Here is an 18,106-nt window from a genome sequence, read left to right as displayed (position 1 = left end):
GGCCGTGCTGCCACCTCCGTGCGCCTCTCGTCTCCCGGGTCACCACACGACACCCACAGCCATGTCTGCACCCTGCACTGCAGTGCCTCCACCCCCCAGCTGCCTGCTTTGCCCCCAGCTCTCACTGCTTGCACTGTGCACATGTGATGCCATGCACGCGTGCTGCCTGGCCCCGGGCTGGCTGTGCAGAGCACAGTCGTATGCACGTGTGCGTGCAAGGTGCTGCCTTACCTCCGTGCACACGCCTGCATGTGTCTGCATGTTTGCACGCCCTGCTACTCGCTGTGTGCATGCACACACACCCAGCATCCCAAACCTGCTTGCTGGGAGCAAACGGCGCACCCAAAGGATGCGTCCCTCATCCCCATAGCGACAGCTGGGTTGTCCTTTCCTAATCCTGTTGCAGGCCCTGCTTGCAAGGGGGCCTGGAGCACCCCTAAATGAAGCGAGGTGCCCGCAGCACCCTGGCAGGGCTGGGCAGAGCCCGTCTGCAGTTCAGCCCTAACAGAAGCAGCCTCACTTGGCAGTGAAGGGGTTAAAGGGCGCAGTGTGGCCCAGCGTGGCTGCAGGCTGTGGGGAGGGCATCGATTTGATGTTAATGCCATGCTCCATCGAGCGGTGAGCAGTGAGTGGAGGGACAGCCACCAGCCCCGGGGTGGGGAGGGCAGAGCACAGCATCCAGATGGGGGCTATGAGGTGACCCCTTCCCGCCGCCCAGACCCCTGTGGCATCTTCTGGAGGGGAAGGAAAAGAGCTCGGCGTCACCTCCTGTCCCCGCGTCCCATAGAAGCGTGGCACCGTGTCTCCCCAGTGTTCCTGAGGGTCGCCATCTCCCCTGGACCTCCTGGATGTGCCGCCCTGCTCTGGGCTGAGAGGGGGGGTGTTGGGTTGGACCAAGGCTGCCCACGCCGTGCCAAGCGATGGGCGCAGGTGTGAGATGGCTGCAGATGGCCAACACTGCAGCCCTGGCACGACGGAGCTGCCACCAACCCCCACCATGGGGACCCTCACCCAAAGCTGCCGCCGCCGAGAGCAGCTGGGAAGGATCCTTCCCCACCCAGAGCAGAGCTGGGGATGGGGGTGGCTTCGTCCCCTTAAGAGCTGAGCTCCCCAGGGACGGCAGCACACAGTGCTCCCAGGTCATGGAGCAGATCCGCGTCCCTGCGGAGGCGATGACCAGACAACAGTGGAGAGTGGCCAAGAACGCAAAGCGAGGCTTGGCCGGGTGCAGCAGCGCTGCTCCAGCACTATGGGAGCCGTGCCCACGGGGGAAACCGAGGCACGGAGGGACCCATCTGCAGTGGCCCCACGGCTCAGCAGCAGGCGCTGGGAGGGGACGTGTTTTTCCATGGATGGAGTGGAGGAACAGCCACGCACCGGCCTGTGACCGCAGCTGGGGAGCACGCCAGGCTGTGCGCAGCTGCTCGCCTCCTGCCTGCGTTAATGACGTGGCCTCCCTGTCCCCACCTCTCCCCACAGCTTCGGCTCTCCAGCCTCACGGCCCCGGTCGATGGGGAGGGATTGGGGGCGTGAGGTGGGATGTGGGGAGCGAAGCAAAGCACGGGGATGTTTGGGGCTGTGGGGTGTCGGGGGGGGAGCGGCGCTCAGCCGGGTGACGCTCAGCAGTGTTGGCAGCTGAGCCAAACCCGGGGTGGTTTCGCTGCCTGGGGAACGCCCTGCTCTGCCATTTCGGGGGTGGTTGAGTCTCTTCCGCTGCGGTGATGGGGGCAAAATCAGGATGGCCTCACAGCCGGAAGCCCCCAGCCTCAACTGGAGCTGCGGAACCCGCAGTGCTCTCCAGAGGCAGCTCCCACATCTCTGCAAAGCCCCTCTCGCCGTCCCCTCTTGCGCTCACCTCGCTGTCCCCAAGCCTCCCCCGATCCCCCAGGGTCCCTCCTCGGCGACCTGGCTCTGGCTTCGGGGGTCCCAAGCGCTGCCACCAGCCACAAACTGCGGGAGGACAAACACTGCACGGGGACAAGGGGTCACCCGCCGCACCGATGTTCTATAGGGCTGGGGAGGGGGCTCGGAAACCGGGGCAGCCGCCCACCGCCAAGACACGAGGACGCCCCCACGGCGCGGGGACGCGGGGACAGCGGTGGCCCGGCGCGGCGCAGCAGCCGCTAGATGGTAGCGTAAGCCCAAGGCTCCGCTGCTGACACAGCACTGTCTGCGGGAGGGACAACGCGTCCGGGTGACCCGGGTGGCCCTGGGGAGCCGCTTCCCTCCCCCACTCCGCAGCCAGGAGGAGCCACGCGCGACGCTGCGACGCGAGCGGTGTGGGCGCCGCTCTCCTTCCCGACGACCCCCAGCACGGCCCACATCCGCGGCTCTGGACCCCGCTCCATCCCCACCCCACAGCCCAGCATCCTCCCTCCTCCCAGCCCAACCCCAACCACAGACCCCCGGGTGACCCACGTGTCCCGGATGGACGTGGGAGTGCTGCCCCCCCCCCCTCCCCCCGCGGATCCGAGCAGAGCCCACCCGTGGGGACCCCCCTCCTTCCTCCCCTCCACTCCCAGCCCAATGAGGGCTCCGTGCCAGACTGATATCTATATATATTTTATGATAACTATAGAGATGCACTTCAAACCTGACAAAGGACTTTGACAGTTTTAAGCATCTCTTTGATTAATACATGACCTTTTAATGCTTCGGATTAAATTAATAAATCTTTTACATTCCAACCCATCCTTGCTTGCAACGTTTTCCATGCGACCTTCTGTGCAAAGCAGCCGACCCGACCCTCCGTCCCAATGCACGTGTAGGGCAGGAGCAGCAGCACATGAGGCAGGTACAGCAGCATATATAGGGGCAGGTACAGCACTATCTATGGGGCAGGTACAGCACTATCTATGGGGCAGGTACAGCAATGCACACAGGGGCAGGTGCAGCGATAGACGGCCTTGCAATGTTCACACGGTGCAAAACACGGCGAGGTGAGGACGGAGGGATCCTCCTCGTGTCGGAATCATCCCTAAAAATAGCAAGAAAATTCAAAGCTGACATTCAGGGCGAGGGGATGAGGAAGCCTGCAAAGTTGCTCACTCAGCCACCAGCGATTGCAGCGATCCTGTCTGCGTGTGCAGATTCCTCTGCTGACCGGGCTGGAGCGCAGGGCTGCTCCTCTCCGCGTGGTTTCCAGGAGGGGGGTCCCTGTCCTCTCTCTGTCCCCCATCCCTGTGACTCCCATCCCGTTGGGGTGCGGGGATGGAGCTGAGGGATTTGGGGATGTGATAATTCCCTGCTGGAGGGTTTGCTGACCCCCTTCCCCTGCCCGGTTTGGGGTCACTGCACGGCAAACCCCGACCCTGAAGGCTGCTGTGCAGTTGGGTGCTGTGTCTCTCCCTGCACCCATGTGTTGTTCCGGCAGTGACTCACGTGTTATTAGCAGCCAGGCAATATTCCCAATTCCCTGGAGTTAACCCTTTGCTTGCCACTCACACAAACGGTGTCACAACAAACAGCAGCGGCGTTATCTGCTTTAATGAGATCGGATCTACGGGGCTCTGGGAACAGCGCTGGAGGGGAAGCAATGGGGGGATATTTGGGGGATGGAAATCAGGGGGGTGGGGGGCCCACAGCCCACTGCTGTGCCACCCTGGGGGCTTTGGGCAATGCTCAGCCCACCAGTGCCAAGGATGAGGGGATCCTCGTGCGTCCCATGCATGGAAGATTAGGAGGAATTTCTTCCCAGAGTGGTGGTGTGTTGGTAGAGCGGAGCTGGGACAGCTGCCCCGGGGGCTGAGGGGGGTCACTGCCCCTGGGGTGTTCCAGAACCGCGGATGTGGCACTTAGGACAGCGGGCAGCACTGCTGGGGATGGGTTTGGGTTGGACCTGGCGGTCTTGGAGATCTTTTCCAACCTCAACGGTTCTGCGCTTCCAGGAGTTAGGAAACAGCGGGGAAGTTTCCCGCACCGCCAGACCCTTGGGACAGCATCTAAGTTAAAATAATAATAATAATGGTAATAATGATGATGATGATGATGATGAGGTGATTTAAAAATTAGGGGGAAAAAAAAAAAAGAAAAGGAAAAGGGTGCGCGCATGGGGCAGATGTGCGCTCCGCGTTGTGCGGGTGCAACCCAGGAGAGGGCAGCAATGCCCCGCACATCCCGCTGGGGAGGGGGGGGGAGGGGGGGAATCCCGGGGGTGCAGAGCACCCGAAGGGGGGGGAATCACCCACCCACCCACCACCCCACCGCTTAGAACCCCCCTCCCAAAATCGAGCGCAAAAGCCGCGCACCCATCTGCGCCCTTCCCCGCCTCCTCTGCGCGCTTCGCAGCAACGGGGAGGAGAAAAGCGAGGCGGGGGGAGGAAAGGAAGGAGGGAAGGAGCTGAAGGGGGGGGGGAGAGGAAGGACTACAAGGCCCGGCATGCCCCGGCGGTGCTGCGCGGCTCCCCGGGGTGCCGGATGCTGGCCGTGCCGCTGACAGCGGAGCGGAGCGCGGTCCCCGCCGCGCACGGAGAGGGCAGGGCGCGCCGAGCCGCCGGCTGCGCTCCCCCCGCTCCCAGCCCCCACAAAGCCGGGAGCGGCAGAAGGCAAGAGCGAGGGAGGAGGAGGAGGAGGTGGAGGAGGAGGAGGAGGAGGAGGAGGAAGGGGGGAGGCAGCGGCAAGCAGGGCTCTGCTGCGCTGTGTCTTTCTTTGCTTTCCGCAGGCGGCTGAGCGGCGGAGGCGCAGAGGGGAGGTCGGTTCCCCTCCGCCTCGCGCTCCGCTGCCTTTTGTGTGTGTGCGAGGCGAAGGGGGGGGGGGGGGGGCGGGGGGGTTTGGGGGGAGAGAGGAGAAAAGGAGGCAAAAAAAAAAAAAAAGCGGAAAAAAAAAAAAAAAAGCGAAAAAGCCGAGCGGCAGCGGGGAGAGAAAAGCCAGGAAAAATCACATAGAGAGGGGTGGAGGGGGGGGAGAGGAGAGGGAAGGAGGAAAGCGGAGAGGAGAGAGCAGGCAGGGGACGGAGGAGGGGGCGGGCTGGCAGGAGAGGAGTTGCCTTGGGGAGAATGTGAGCAGGAGGCGCTGGAAATGCTCTCGTTGAAGGTGGCGAGCGGTGCCGAGAGCTCCGGGAGTCCCGCGGGCGGTCAGGACGCAGCCCCGGCGGACGGCGCGGGGCTCGGGGCGTTGCAGCCGACGGGTGAGTGCCCCTTTGTGCGGGGCTGGGGCGGGGGTCGGGGCGGGAGGGGGCGGGAGGGAGGGGGTGTGGGTGTGTGCGTGTGTCTGTGCGCGGGGGGGGGACGACACCCCGCTTTGGGTCGAGGGGAGGGGGGCGGGAGGGGGGCACCCCCTCTCCCCCCCAAGCGTCGTCCCCTCCGTCGAAGTTGCGCGGCGAGTTGGTGCCACAGCGCGGAGTTTAATGGCACTTGGGGAGGGGAGGGGGGGCCCCGCGAGCCCCCCGCCGTGCGCCGTGCCATTGCCATGAGTTCAGCCTTCCCCCCCCCCCCCCCCCCTCCGCCACCTCCCCCCCCGGGCTGCGAGCGCTGAGTGACAGCTGTCAGAGCCGGCTCCGTCCGCTAGAAGGCGGAACGGAACATGTCAACAAAATTTGGGGTTATCCTCACAGCTCGGGGGGGCGTGCGGAGCTCCCCCCCCTCCCGACCGCCCCGACCCCCGCGGCTGAACCGCCCCCGGTTGCAGCAGCACGGGGAGCTGCGGGATGGCACCGGGGCCGGGGGGGGGGGGGGGGGAGGGCGACGACAGCGGGGACGAGGGGAGGGGGTCCCCATCCCCGCTGCCAACTCGCGTGGTGCGCGATGCCTTCGCTTTGCACTTGTGCCGCCCCAAAATGTTGTCGGGCATCGGATGCTTGGAACCTCCCTGCTGCCTTCGAGCTCTGAGCCCCTCGGCGTGTTGCGTCGGGGACGGCGGGATCTTGGGGGGACCCAGTGTTGCGGCCACCCCACCGGGTCACCGCGCTGCCGACCCCCCCAAAGCCCCCCCGCGACGGAGGTGGGGGGGGGGGGCAGGTGGAGGCACCCCCGGGTCCCCGCTTGTTTACTCGCCGTGGGAGGAACTGGCCCCGGCCGCGACCAGGTGGCCTTGTGCATAAAGCCACTTGGCCGGTTGCTGTGAGAACAGCAACCAAAAGCCACAGGCTGAGCTCATTGTGTGCTGGTGCGAGCCCCGGCGCGCTGTGGAGTCACTCCAGATTTATCCTGGCGTGACAGAGAGCAGAAGCGAGCCCCGAGGGCGCGGGCATGCATCCTGCCCAGCTGGGGGGGGGGGGGGGTTACGGGGTGCGTGGCCAAAGCGGGGCCCCGCGGCCCTTCGTCCCCCCACCCCCCCACCCCCCAGGTGTCCCCTTACACTGCCGCTCTCAGGAATTTGCAGGGGAGGGTGGTGGTGCTGGTGCTGGTGCTGGTGGTGGCGGTGGTGGGGAGGGGAGGGGAGGAAGGGGAGGTGGGAAGGGGGGGGGGGGGGGGGGGCTGGAGAAGGGATGGCGCGACGCCAAATTCCGCTCTGCCATGTCTCTGTAACCTGAATAGGGCCAACTCCATCCCCGGTGTGAGTCCCCCCGTGGCTCCGCCGCCGCGCTCCGATGCAGTTGGGTTGGAGGTGGCATGCCGTCACCCCCCCGGCTCTGCCCGCTGTCACCCCCCCCCCCTCCTCCCCTTTCCCCCAGCTCTTCGTCCCGAAGCCGTGCCGGGGGGAGAGCTGTGGGCTGGCACGGCGTTGGGGACGGGGGAGCCAAGGACATGCTGGGAGTGGGCGGCCGGAGGAGGAGAAGAGATGGAAACCCATGGAAGGTTATAGGGAGCCTGGGGGGGCCGCGCTGCCCTGCCCTCCTTAGAGCAGGCTGCAGGGACCCGGGGCGGGCTATTTCTGCTGAGATCCCGAGGAAAGCTCTGGGAGAATTGTGGGCTTCTATAAATAGTGTGTGTCAGCCGAGTGGAAACAGGGCCTTGAAATGCTCCTGCTATTCTCCCGAGTGCTTGGAACCAGCTCTTGGTAAACAGGGCAGCGCTGGGGAGGGCTGTTTCCTACTTCCGGGCTCGCAACGGGAGCGTTTTGGGGGGAGCAGGAGGAACGGGGGGGGGGGTTTTGGCACGGCAATGGAGCTTGGCTCCCCATGGGGCCGGCCGGCTGCTGCAGGGCCGTGGTGGGGCTGTCTGGATGTGAGGAGGCCCCTGGTTGCACTGAGACCCCCCCGTCCCCTCCCCAGCGTCGGGGCTGCAGTGTGTTGCACAGTGCTGGGGGCTGCAGGTGCCATCGGGGTGGGCTCGGCTCTTTGGGGGATGCTCTGCAGAACACTCCTGAAAGGTCAGGGTGGCGCTGCGGGCTCTGTCCCTTGGGGTGCAGCCCCCGTGTGAGAACAGGGTGCTGTGCAGCGTGGTGTGCTCCGCGTTTGGCCCTTCCTTGTCGAGGTTGCTGTTGGTGCTGCTGCACCTGGGGTCAGTGGGACGCTGCCCTGCACCGTGCCTGGTGCAGCACGTGGGTTGCAGGGCAGGCATTGCACCCCTGTTGCACTCCCCTACTGGGGACCCCATCCCTCGGGGGTCTTTGCATGCAGAATGGACCTGGGGACATTAGCCCAGCTGCAGGGCTGCATCCCAAATGTTCCCCCATAGCGGTTATAGCCCTTCTGTGCATGGCAACTTACTTGTGTGCAGGGCTCTGCTCCTGCTGCTCATCCCGAGGCATTGCACGAGGACCCCGCTGTGCTCGTGCATCACACCTGGTGCGCAGCCACGCACGCCAGCATTGCCCTCACTCTGCAAAAGGTTCACCCTTTGAAAAACACCAGAGCAGGGAAACAACCGGGATGCTGCTGGGTGCCGGCCGTGAGTTTCTGATGCCATGCGCAGCGGTGCTGGGGGGCAGCTCAGCATCACAGAGCGGTGCAGCTGGACCTCACCGCCTGTTTTGGGGCTGCATGGCCGGGACGAGGGCTGGAGGTGCCGATGAGCAAAGCAAGCAGCGCCGCGTGGGTGGGAAGGGGCGAGCTGAGCTGAGTCCGTTTTGCTCTCTGCTTTGCTTTTTTTTCTTTTCTTTTCTTTTTTTTTTTTTTCCCTTTTTTATTTTTTTTTTTTTATTTCCCTCTCTGTGGGTTGAGCGTTGGGGCGACAGACAGGGAAAGTCTGAGCAATGGTCTCTGCGCTGGTGCTGTCTTCAATCACCGCGTCCCAGAATCCCTCGCTCTGGGCCTTCTAGGCACAAGGGCTTACAGCGAAAATCGGCAGCTGCAGCTGCGAGTGAAAGCACAAGAGCCCGGCTGGGTCTTTGGCATCGGCAGGAGAGCAAAAAGCTGGGGGAGGCGGGGAAGGAGCGGGGGGAGAGCAATGTGCCCTGTGTTTTTTTTCCAGCTCTGCCACCGAGGGGTTGTGTTTCAGAGCGACGGTTCCTGGGCACGGGAGGGGGGTGCGCGGCGATGCCTCCGGGGAGCTCATTAAATCCGCTGCCCCCCCCCCCCCCCCCCCCTTGCGCTGTGCCTCACCGGCCGAGGATGTGGCAGGGAGAGACGTGCCGGGCGGAACAGCACCGTGAACCCGCTGCCCGGTGGGGACAGTTACTGGCCCGGGCAGGAACGCTGCCCTGGGGGCTCACCTGTTGGAGCACGTAGGGCGGGTGTGTGCCAGCAGGGCCGTGACAAAGGCAGGCTGTGTGCCGAGGATTCCCTTTGCAGTGGGGTGAAGCCTACAGGGACACCGGAGTGACTTGAGGGTTTGAGGGGAGCCGTGGGGCAGCAGGAGGGGTCGGCGTACGGGGCTGGAGTGTAGATCACAGGGAGCGAGGTGTATGGCAGCGGGGACACAGCGCTGTGGTGGAGAGCATGGAGACCCCCGCTCCCACCCAAAGCCACCCCGCGCAGGCGTGAGGGCTGCGGCAGCCTCGCGAGGCAGGAAGCCGAAATGTGGTATTGATCCTCGCGGAGGGAGAGCTGAGTGGTTCTGGCATCCGCCAGCCCCAACCTCTGCCCTTCCCGCGGCTCAACGAGCTCCAGGCCAGCAGCAGCATCCCTTCCCTGCGCCGCCACCCCCGGGGCCCCGAGCCCTGCGCACGCTCCTCGCCTCCTGCTGACTTCAGCGCATCGGCTTGGGCTCGGCGCCTGTAAATTCCTCGCAAAACCTGGGCCTAAAATATCTGGAGGAGGAGGACGGAGCGCCTTGGGCGAGGGAGATGAGATCTTCAGCTGCGGGAGAGAGGGAGGCAGCTCCGGGCTCCTCCAGCTGCCGGCCCCCGGGAATTCGCCGGGAATAAATCTCACCCGGCCAACTCGGTGGTTGGAGTTGGGATGAGGAGCCGGGGGCACCCGGGGTGGTGGCATGGGAGCGAGCTGAGGAAGGACAATGATGAAATAATAAATGCCGAGAGGGAGGTGCCAGGCGGGAGCCGTGTGAGAACCAGTTTGCGAGGTCCAGATTGGCAGCAGATCCTGAACCAGGAGGAGCCGAGCATCCATACGGCCCCTGCCGAGATCAGACGAGACGACAGCGGCTTGGTTTGGGGGAAGAAATTGGAGGCGGGGGAAGCTTTTTTGCTGAAATGAAATTTGAACCCCGAAGTGGGAGGGAAGTGGAGGTGGGGGGCACGGCTCTCTCCACATGGTTATTACTGCTGTTTTCCACCCAGCTGAAAGGAGAATGTAGCTTAATATGGACCCGTGGGGAGGAGAAGCGATCAGGAGCTGGGATTTGTCAGGAGGGAGCTGGGAAGCAGTGAGCGGAGTGTAGAGGTGAGAGCGGCCAGCGGCGTGCCCTGAGGTGATGGCTGCTGCCTGGCTGTGGGTGCGGGGCTGACACAGGGCACCATTGTTGTCATGGGCCAACTGTGCCCCTCCCAGAGCTGTTGCCCTCAGCACAGAGCTTGGGGAGTTGGTGGGGAGGGAAGGGGGTACTTGTGGGATAGTTGTTGTGGTGTCAGGGCCTGGTCAGGGTGTTTGGGGCCTGGTCGGGGCCCAGTTGAGGCTTTCAAGGCCTGGTTGAGGTGTGTTCAAGGCCTGGTCAAGGCCTGTCAGGGTCTGGTTGTGGCATTTGGGGCCTGGTTGAGGCGTGGTCAATGTCTGGTCAAGGCCTGGTTAGAACCTGGTTGAAGCCTAGTTGAGGTGTGCTCAAGGCCTTGTTGAGGCCTGGATGAGGCCTAGTTGAGGTCAGTCAAAGCCTGGTCAAGGCCTGGTTGAGGTGCGGTCAAGGCCTGGATGAGGCCTAGTTGAGGCCTGGCCAGGGCAGTGGGTGAGTGCTGGGAGGTAATAGCAAGTGAAGCTGGATGAGGAAAGGGGTGAGTGAAAGGGATGGCAGCAGGGTGAGCTGACCTGTCTGTGTAGCCCCTCTTGCCTGTTAGTTTCCCCAGCACGCTGCTGTCCCATGTCACCTCAGCCAGCCCCGCCATTGCTGCCCTTATTGCATTGCAGTGGTCACACAGAGCTGCTGGCTGCTGGCATCAGTCCCTGTGTTGCTGCGGCTGCTGGCTGTACCCCAGGCCATGGCAGTGCTTGGGGATGGCCCAGGGTGCTTCAAGTGCTGGGACTGGAAGATGAGGAGGAGGAGGAAAATGAGGAGGTGTGCGGTGGGGGGCTGTGGCCGTGATGGGCAGTCCTTGGGCTTGACTGAGTCCTTGCAAGCCCCTTGGTGAGGAGCAACCCAGGCCATGTGGTCCCCCTGGGCCCAGCTGGGAAGGAGAGAACACCCTCCAGCCCTGCAGCCCTGGCATTTGCTCCCCATCCCCCATGTTCCCACCTCAGCTCCTCTCTGATGCTTCAAACGCAGAGATGCCCTAAAGGCAGCAGAAGCACCTTAGCAAGTGCACACTAAATATTTGAACACGCATGGGTGGGTTTGGGTTTGCTGCTGCTCTTGCCCTTCCCCAGCCGTGACCGTGTTGCTGGGAGTGGTGTGTGCTCCTCTGGAGCCTACGGATTTGGGGTACCCAAATGTCTCCTGCTTCAAGGCAGGATGTGATATTTGCTTGGCAGCTCTCGCTCTGAATTATTACATCTGCTCCAACAAAACCAGCATGGTACTGCTGTGCCACCATGATTGCCTTTGCAACCACTGTGAGCCACGCTGATGCCGCCCACCTCCCCAGAATCACAGCCAGACCCCCGTTCTTCGTCCCCACACCCTCCTCTTCCTCCCTGCAGCAGCAAAGCACCCTGCAGCCAGGCCCAGAGCCCATCGGGAAGGGGGAAAGCTGTGCTCCCCTCCCCTCCCCGGCATTCCTCGGGAGTGAAACACAAGAGCTGGCAGGGCACTCGCGCTTTCTCTGGCCTCCGCTCCTCCAATTCCTGAACAAAGCCTCCTGCCTCTCCCGGGAGCTTGAAACAGGAGAGGTGGTTGCTGCTGGACAGGAAAGGCGAGCTGTCCCCTTCTGTTCTGTGCCAGGAGGCAGGAGGTGGGACGTGGGTGGATGGTGGTGGGCACGATCCTTGCAGTCCCTGTGCCACCCTGCAGCATCACCCCAATGCTCCACCAAGCAGCAAAGCCCCTCTGTTTCAGAGGCCTCCTCCAAAATGCACCACTGGGTGATGGTTGGAGGTCTGGCCCGAAGGACTGGCCAAAGGGTTTCCCATTCCCTCCATCCCACTGCAGGATGCACGTCATATTGCTATGGAAACCGAGTCCTGGAGGGGTCCAGAATGAACCACTTCAGCCCCACAGAGGAGTTATTTTTCCCCACTCCAGTCCCGGCTTGGTCCAGGCTCCCAGTTACTGTGCTGGTAATATGGGTTGGAGCATCCATGCCAGCTTCACTCCCATGAGCCAGGATGATGGATCCTGCAGTTGGGTCCCCATCCACCTTCCCAAAAATCTGACCCCTTCCTACAGAACAAAGCTCTCCCTCCCCACCGCCCCCGGTGAAACAGGCCCCTGTCGGAGCGCAGTCCCCGACAGCGAAGGTTATTTTAATGGATGCATTACTTTAAACGAACCCTCCACCATCTGTTCCACCCCCTAATTACGCATGCAAAAAAAGCCCATCTCACAGCCAGCGCAGGAGAAAGTAAAGATATAAGTGATTTAAATGCATGTATCCCCAGCTCCGCTAGCAGCTGGGATGGGCTGCGCTCCCCTCCTTCCTCCTGGCTGCCAGGCAAATGGTGCAAGTTGCAGGGAAGGAGGCAGAGGGATGGGTCTCCTGGGTTTGGTGGCAGTCGCTGCAGATGAGGAGGAGGAGGAGGAAGGGGAGGAGGATGGCGGCTCTGATGCTGACAGAGGCAGGGGTGGGAGTTTGGCAGCAGACTCCCCCCCACCAACCCCTACAGGTTGACTGAACCCCTGTGGTGGTGGAGGCTGAGCCTTCAAAGCTTGAGGACACGTGGCTGTCGCGGAGCGTGGCGGGGAACTGGGGGGGACGCTGCAGCCTGGTTGTGTTCAAGGATGTTTCGTGTGAGCGCAGGGTCCTGCAGCGTATGGTTGGGCTGCGCATAGTCCCCATGCGTGATGTTGAGGTCTTTGTCCCATGAGAGCCTCAGCTGGGGACACAAGGTTGACAGTGGGATAGCTCCAGTGTGACAGCGGGGCCAAGTCCCAGCTCCGTGCCCTATGGTGGGGCTCATCCTCACAGCCCCTGGGTTCTGCCCGTGCATGGAGGGGATGCTGGGGAGCACCAGGGATGCAGCAGGGGTGGCTGGGGTGTGCTCAGCACCTCCACGGTGTGTTTTCCCACCGCAGCTGCATTGCATGAGCTGTCCCAACATCCGTGGCCCTGGATTGCCCCCAGGCGATGCTCAGATCCCGCATTCCATTCTTCAGGGCTGCAGGGAAGCAGAGGATGAGTGAAAAGGGGTGGTGAAGAAGCCTCTTCCATCAAAGCAGAACCACAAATATTTGGAAAAAAAAAATAAATTTAGGTCAACCTCCCGGTGATGGGGTCCAGGCACTGTGTCAAAGGTGACAGCAATCAGGGCCACGGTGCAGAGCCCATGGCTATGCGGAGCGTAACTCAGTTTCCCTCATTCCCAATGCAAACCTTCTCTGGTGATGGGTGGCCGGTGTGGCTTTGGGTGGCCCCGAGGGGCGTCCTTGGGGACAGGGACGCAGCCACAGAGCAGTGCCAGCACATCCTGGGTGCCGTCTCCCCTCTCCCTCCATCTCCCTCGCTCTGTGTCTGACTGCAGCAGATGCGCCAGCTCTGCAGGAAGAGGGAATTAAGTTGGGCTGGAGGAATTTTAAAGATTGCTGCAGGCCTGAGGGTCTTAGATACCCCTGTGGAGATGGGCAGTCATGCAGAATTAATCCTATCGGCAGCCTGGCTCGCCTTCAGCCGGTGCAGATCTCCAGGAGAGCGCGAGGGAGCGCGGGGGGCGATGCTGGGGGCAGCTGGGCGAGCACCGGCGCCTCTCGGCGTCGATGGGAAATTAATAATGAAAAATTAAAGCCCGAACTCAGCCTTCCCGCAGCCCAGAGGTGGGACTGGAAGGGGGGAGGAGGAGGCAGGCGAATTCTGCTAGGCTTACTGAAAACCTGTTTGCAGTAGCAGACGGAGCTCGATGGCACGAGCAGGAGGCTGGGGGTCGCATCCTGCTCTGGGGGGGCTGCGTGGGGCTACGCAGGGCTGGCTGGGCACGGGGTGGGGGCACCCCTTGGCTGGACCCAGAGCTGCGTGCAGTGGGTTCGCCCGACAGCTCGGGGTGCTGCAGTAATAACGTGGGGGATGTGGGGACGCGCTGGATGTCCCCACGTGCCGCAGCAGCCACGTGCTGCGCATGAAGGTGGCATCTGGTCACCCCGTGGCTCTGCCAGCCCCACAGGCACTGTCATCCCCGTTGTCCCTGCTGGTCACCGGGGCCGCAGTGCCACCAGGCCGCCGTGCTCGATGGCTCCGTGACGCCAGGCAGGGTGGCAGCTGCTGCTGAGCCCTCTGCTCCCGTGTTTTATAAATAATGCACCGCAGAGGCGTGTTGGCAGCGCTGCACACACGCCTGCAGCCGAGCAGCCCGCAGCGCCGGGCATTTTGGGTGCTGTCACCACGGCTGGGTGACACCAGGCCACCGCACCCAGCAGGGAGAAGGTGACCCCCAACGTCCCCTCACCCCCTCGCCCCCCCCGGCCCCATATGGCACGGTGGGGTGGTGGCTGTGATGGGGGTCCGTGGTGACCCCACGTGCCATTCCTGCGCCTCGTGGCGGTGGCGCCGATGGCGGCGCGCAGCTTGCATGGTTGCCATGGTGATGTGCTGGCGCTAACGAAGCCGAGTAAACATTAACGAGGGAGCCCTGTGCAGGTCGGGGCTGGGGGCTGCGTGAGCGGGGTTGGGGCTCGGTGCCACCCCAGTGCTGTGTCCTTTGGTCCCTGAGCTGCCCTCCCCCTGCGCTGCATGGTGCTTTAAGGTCCCCGAGGGTGGGACATCTGTGTTCTGTCCCAGTCTGGGGACACCCGCTGCATGGACCGGACCCCAGGATCCCACACAGGGGGCGGACATCACCGTGCTGTCGTCAGTGTCTCTGCAGCACAGCACCCATGGGTGCGGGGTGACGCTTTGGCAGTTGCGTGTCCCCAGGAGCCGCCCGGTGCTGGCAGTGAGCTCAGGGCGTTCCTCAGCAGCTGCCACCGCTGCAGTTGTCACTGTGACTCAACTCCCGCGTCCCTCCCTTTCTGCTCGGCCACGGGGAACCCACAGTGCAGCTCAGATAGGGGACGGCCCCCGCGTCGTGGCCCCGTGATGCCGCAGCCGAGGGCCCTGTGCCGGTGCTGCAGCTCATTAGAAGGAGGTGCAGGTGCCCCGGGTACCTCGGTCCTCCCAGAGGGCTCTTAATGAGCGGCCGCTAACGAGCGCCTGCGCTCCCCGCTCTCCTCCTCAGCCGTGGGAAGAGGCTGATTGGTGAGCAGGCACTGGGGAGCTGTGCGCAGGCTCTTTTGGGGGCTCTGTGGGGCTGAACGACCCAACCCGCTGCTCCTTCCCTATGCGCATTGGCACTGTGCACGAGGGCCCCGTGGTCCCCGTCCCTTCTGCTGGGTTTGAGCACAGTGCTGTAGGACTTTTACCCTGGGAGGTGTTGCACCCCTTCCAAGTGCCACCCTCCTGCCTAGGGATGGGGCTGTTGCCATCTCCCAAGTGTGCCATTGTGGCAGTTCCACCTCTCTCCTTGCTCAGCGGGCCGTTGCATTGCGAGAACTTGGTCCCCGTGCCTCAGTTTCCCTCCCCAGGCCCTGGGGGCAGGCGCTGGGGCTGGATGTGGACGCGGGGACATCAGGAGCCCTGTTTTTACGTATTGTACGAACCTCCATGAGCCTGCCTGTTTCTGGAGGCCTGGAGGGTTGGGGAGCTGCGCCTCTCCTGCTGATGCCCCAAAAATTCCCCCCCGGCGTTGGCATTGGTGCAGTGATGGGGGCAGATCAGCGAGTGCCGCAGGGGGCTGCATTGCCAAGGGGGGGCCCTGAGGCTGTAAGAGAGCATCTCTTCCCCCCACTCCTCCCCCCCCACAGCTGCTCTAATCTCCTGCCAAACCTGCTCTTCCTGCAGGGCCGTTAGTGGGGCTGCGGGTCCCAGCTGCTTTGGGGGCTGTGGGGAGTTCAGCCCATCCCGTCCAGGCCCATCGCCCCACTGGGGCTGGGTCCCCCACCTCCCCACCGAAGGGAGCCCTAATCCTGCATGACACGGCGCCCGGCCCCGCAGTGGCTAATTGCAGCATCCCCAGCTGAGGATTACGGTTTAAAGCGGGGAAGGAGCAGCGGGAGCAGATGAGCTCCTGAGCAACAAAGCTCCCGTTTTCCTGCAAGCCACTTTTATTAGGGGCGTAATTAAAAGCCGACAGGAGGGAAAAATTATGGGGAGGGCCAGGGTGATGGAAGGGGCCACCCAATCCCCCTATAGCCCTGGGGGCTGCCTGCCCGTAGGATCCGGAAGTGCACTGGGGAGGTGGGTGCGCGGTGCCCGGTGCTGCCCCGCTCACATCCCAAAGGCCAGGCCAGGACTGGGCGCCCGTCCCGCTCCCACCGCAGCGTTCCTCCCCGCCTCACCGTGCTGGCAGGGCAGGAGGCAGCGAGGTGCCGGGCTGGTGGAGGAAACCCAAACTCAACTCCCTATGAAAGGGGCTTTGTGTGCCCAGGAAGGAGCAGCCCTCCTCCTCCTCCTCTTCCTCCTTCTCCTCCTCTCCACGTTGCAGGAGCGTGGGTGAACCTTCGGCATTGCCGAGTTGGGATTTCAGAGGGGGTGGTGGGAGCTGCCCCTGTGCTGCCCGCTGCTGGCACCCCCACCCCGTGGGCAGGGGACACCCTGGGTGCTGCAGGGAAACTGAGACACCGAGCAGCCAAGCTGTCCTGCGGCCTCCTCCTCTGCTCAGCTTCCCAAAAGGGCTTTTATCCATTGCTAGTAAGTGTGGCAACAAGAGGGGGAAAATGCAGTGCGTGACTCAGCCTCCAGGGCCGTGTGGCCTTGCCAAGGCATCATGGCACCAGTGTCCCAGCTGGTGCCGACCCAGTGGGGTCCCCGTGGCTGGGGCTGGCTGCTCTGATGCTGTCAAAGGTGAGAGACGCAGGGACGTTGTCCCACATCCTCGCCCTGCCACCAGCCTTGCCCTCAGCCCTGCACCACCTCTTGCCTCAGTTTCCCTTCCCATTTACGCACGCTGCAGGTCCAGCCCAGCGGACCCACACTGCCAACCCCAGCAGCGCCCCAGGAGGGGACGCAGCACTGCTGGGTGCTTTACGTGCCCCACAGGAACTCGCACACACCTGTGGTTCCCAGCAGGGCAGCGGGGTCCCCCAGTGAGTGCCCGGCCCTGGCTCCCGCGCCCTGGCTCCGGCAGGGGGCTTGTTCTCTGCCTGGACAGGAAGACGAATGAATTCCATTATGGGATCGCGATTTTATTCCACGTGTCAGGGAGCCTGAGATTAACTTGCTCACCAGGCTGTGACAAACCCAGACATCCGCGTGCACGCGCTCGGGCGCTGGGGCTCTGCATGCTGGCGGGCACGGAGCTGCCTGAGACCCCACCACACCTCCTGCAAACCCAGAGGGCAGCAGGGCTGCGCCCGTCCTCCCTCCCTCTTGGCACCTGGGGTGAGTCTGTTTGTCCTTTGGCCACCCAGGGATTCAGGCCTGGAGCCAGGTGGGGAGCACAGCATCCTACCTGCACGTGTCTCTATGCCAGGATGCCTCCAGAAATCAGATGGAGAGCAGGCGGGAGAGAGGAAAGGGGAGCTCAAGCGGTTTGAGGGGCAGAGTGAGGCCTCTTGCCAGAGCTGGGGATGTGCCAACCTCATTTCAATCCAGTCAGCCCTGGGAGAGCAGGCTGGGGCCATGTGCACGGGGCTGTGCTGTGCCATGCGGCACCACGCCACGCACCGCTGCGCTGTGCCACAGTGCATTGTGCTGTGCCATGCCATGCAGAACCGTGCCGTGCCACCCCGTGCCGTGCCATTCCGCGCCGTGCCACGCTTTGCCATGTGGTGCCACGCAGCGCCGTGCCATGCTGTGCCACGTGGTGCCGTGCCGTGCCGTGCCGTGCCGTGCCGTGCCGTGCCGCGGGGCCGGCTGCTCTCCCCTCACCGCCCCCCCTGCGCGGGCGCAGGCAGCTGGCTCTGTTTGCTGGAGGCTCTGCACATTCCAGTTCTTGGGTCACTCGCCTTCGAAACCTCTCCGGGGACGGAGGCAGTTGGGAGCTGTAACAAACAACCGAAGGGCTCCGATGACGCCCGCGCCCAGCACCGAGTGCCAGCATCGGGGGGACCCGGGAGGGGGGCAGCCCCCCTTCTCCTCTCACCCAACAGAGCGGACCGGGGAGGTCCTGCCACAGTCCTGCGGTGCTGGGGCTCGCGGTCAGGGAAGGGGCAGCTCCTTGCAGGACGCGGTGACTCCTAGGGGAGCAGCGCCGTGCTCGGCAGCGCCGTCACAGTTCCCAGCACGCGGGGCACCAGAGCCCGGCCTGCGTTTGTGCAGGGAGGGGTGATGGAGCCCAGCAGGCCCAACAACGGCGGGGCCACCGAAGGTTGGGGCTGGTTAATGTGTCTTGGAATGTGCGCCGGAGCCGCCCCGGGGAGATCAAGGGTCCGTGCGGGGCTGCGGGAGCGCGCGGCTCTCGGGGGCTGCGGGGCCGCGCGTCGGGAAGGCTGGGCGGCGCGGGAAGGTCAGGCTTGGCCAGATGCAGCCACTCCACCCTCCTCCAGTGCTTTGCACATTAATGCAAATGCACTGGCCTGAGTGGTTCATTAGCAGCATGTGGAATGGAATAATGCATCCG

General features: G+C 63.6%; 2 protein-coding genes and 1 long non-coding RNA gene across 8 annotated transcripts in view; 2 read left to right on the top strand and 1 right to left on the bottom strand.

Moving 5' to 3' along the window:
* Positions 1-2,603: 2,603 nt before the first annotated feature.
* LOC128088515 (uncharacterized) lies at positions 2,604-4,084 on the bottom strand. 2 transcript variants are annotated; one of them, XR_008210279.1, is made up of 4 exons: positions 3,631-4,084; positions 3,382-3,521; positions 3,049-3,216; positions 2,604-2,977 (listed from the first exon to the last, which is right to left on the bottom strand). It is a non-coding gene; the product is annotated as an uncharacterized LOC128088515 (long non-coding RNA). The 2 variants fall into 2 exon arrangements; XR_008210278.1 differs by having other exon boundaries at positions 3,049-3,521.
* Positions 4,085-4,363: 279 nt separating this feature from the next.
* The window catches only part of AHDC1 (AT-hook DNA binding motif containing 1), a 44,763-nt gene continuing 31,020 nt past the window's right edge, over positions 4,364-18,106 (top strand). Inside the window, exons 1-2 of one of the 5 annotated variants that reach the window (XM_052699109.1) lie at positions 4,364-4,544; positions 5,032-5,125. Coding sequence is in view for 2 of the 5 variants with exons in the window: in XM_052699105.1 (XP_052555065.1) it covers positions 6,684-6,936 (253 nt within the window). In the remaining 3 variants the exon portion in view is untranslated. Of the gene's footprint in view, positions 4,545-4,608; positions 4,691-4,805; positions 5,126-6,615; positions 6,937-18,106 lie in introns of those variants that run through there. The other 4 variants (XM_052699110.1, XM_052699106.1, XM_052699107.1 and 1 more) reach the window with 4 other exon arrangements.
* LOC128088507 (uncharacterized) lies at positions 6,989-16,910 on the top strand. The gene is made up of 2 exons (XM_052699146.1): positions 6,989-10,074; positions 10,129-16,910. The coding sequence occupies exon 1, from the start codon at positions 7,058-7,060 to the stop codon at positions 8,546-8,548; it is 1,491 nt and encodes a 496-aa protein (XP_052555106.1). The 5' UTR covers positions 6,989-7,057; the 3' UTR covers positions 8,549-10,074; positions 10,129-16,910.

The sequence above is a fragment of the Tympanuchus pallidicinctus genome, unplaced genomic scaffold (genome assembly GCF_026119805.1).
Source record: "Tympanuchus pallidicinctus isolate F22 unplaced genomic scaffold, pur_lepc_1.0 scaffold35, whole genome shotgun sequence".
NCBI classification, from domain to species: Eukaryota; Metazoa; Chordata; class Aves; order Galliformes; family Phasianidae; genus Tympanuchus; species Tympanuchus pallidicinctus.
The sequence above is the reverse complement of the archived record's forward strand: the minus strand, read 5'-3'. Positions and strand labels throughout refer to the sequence as shown.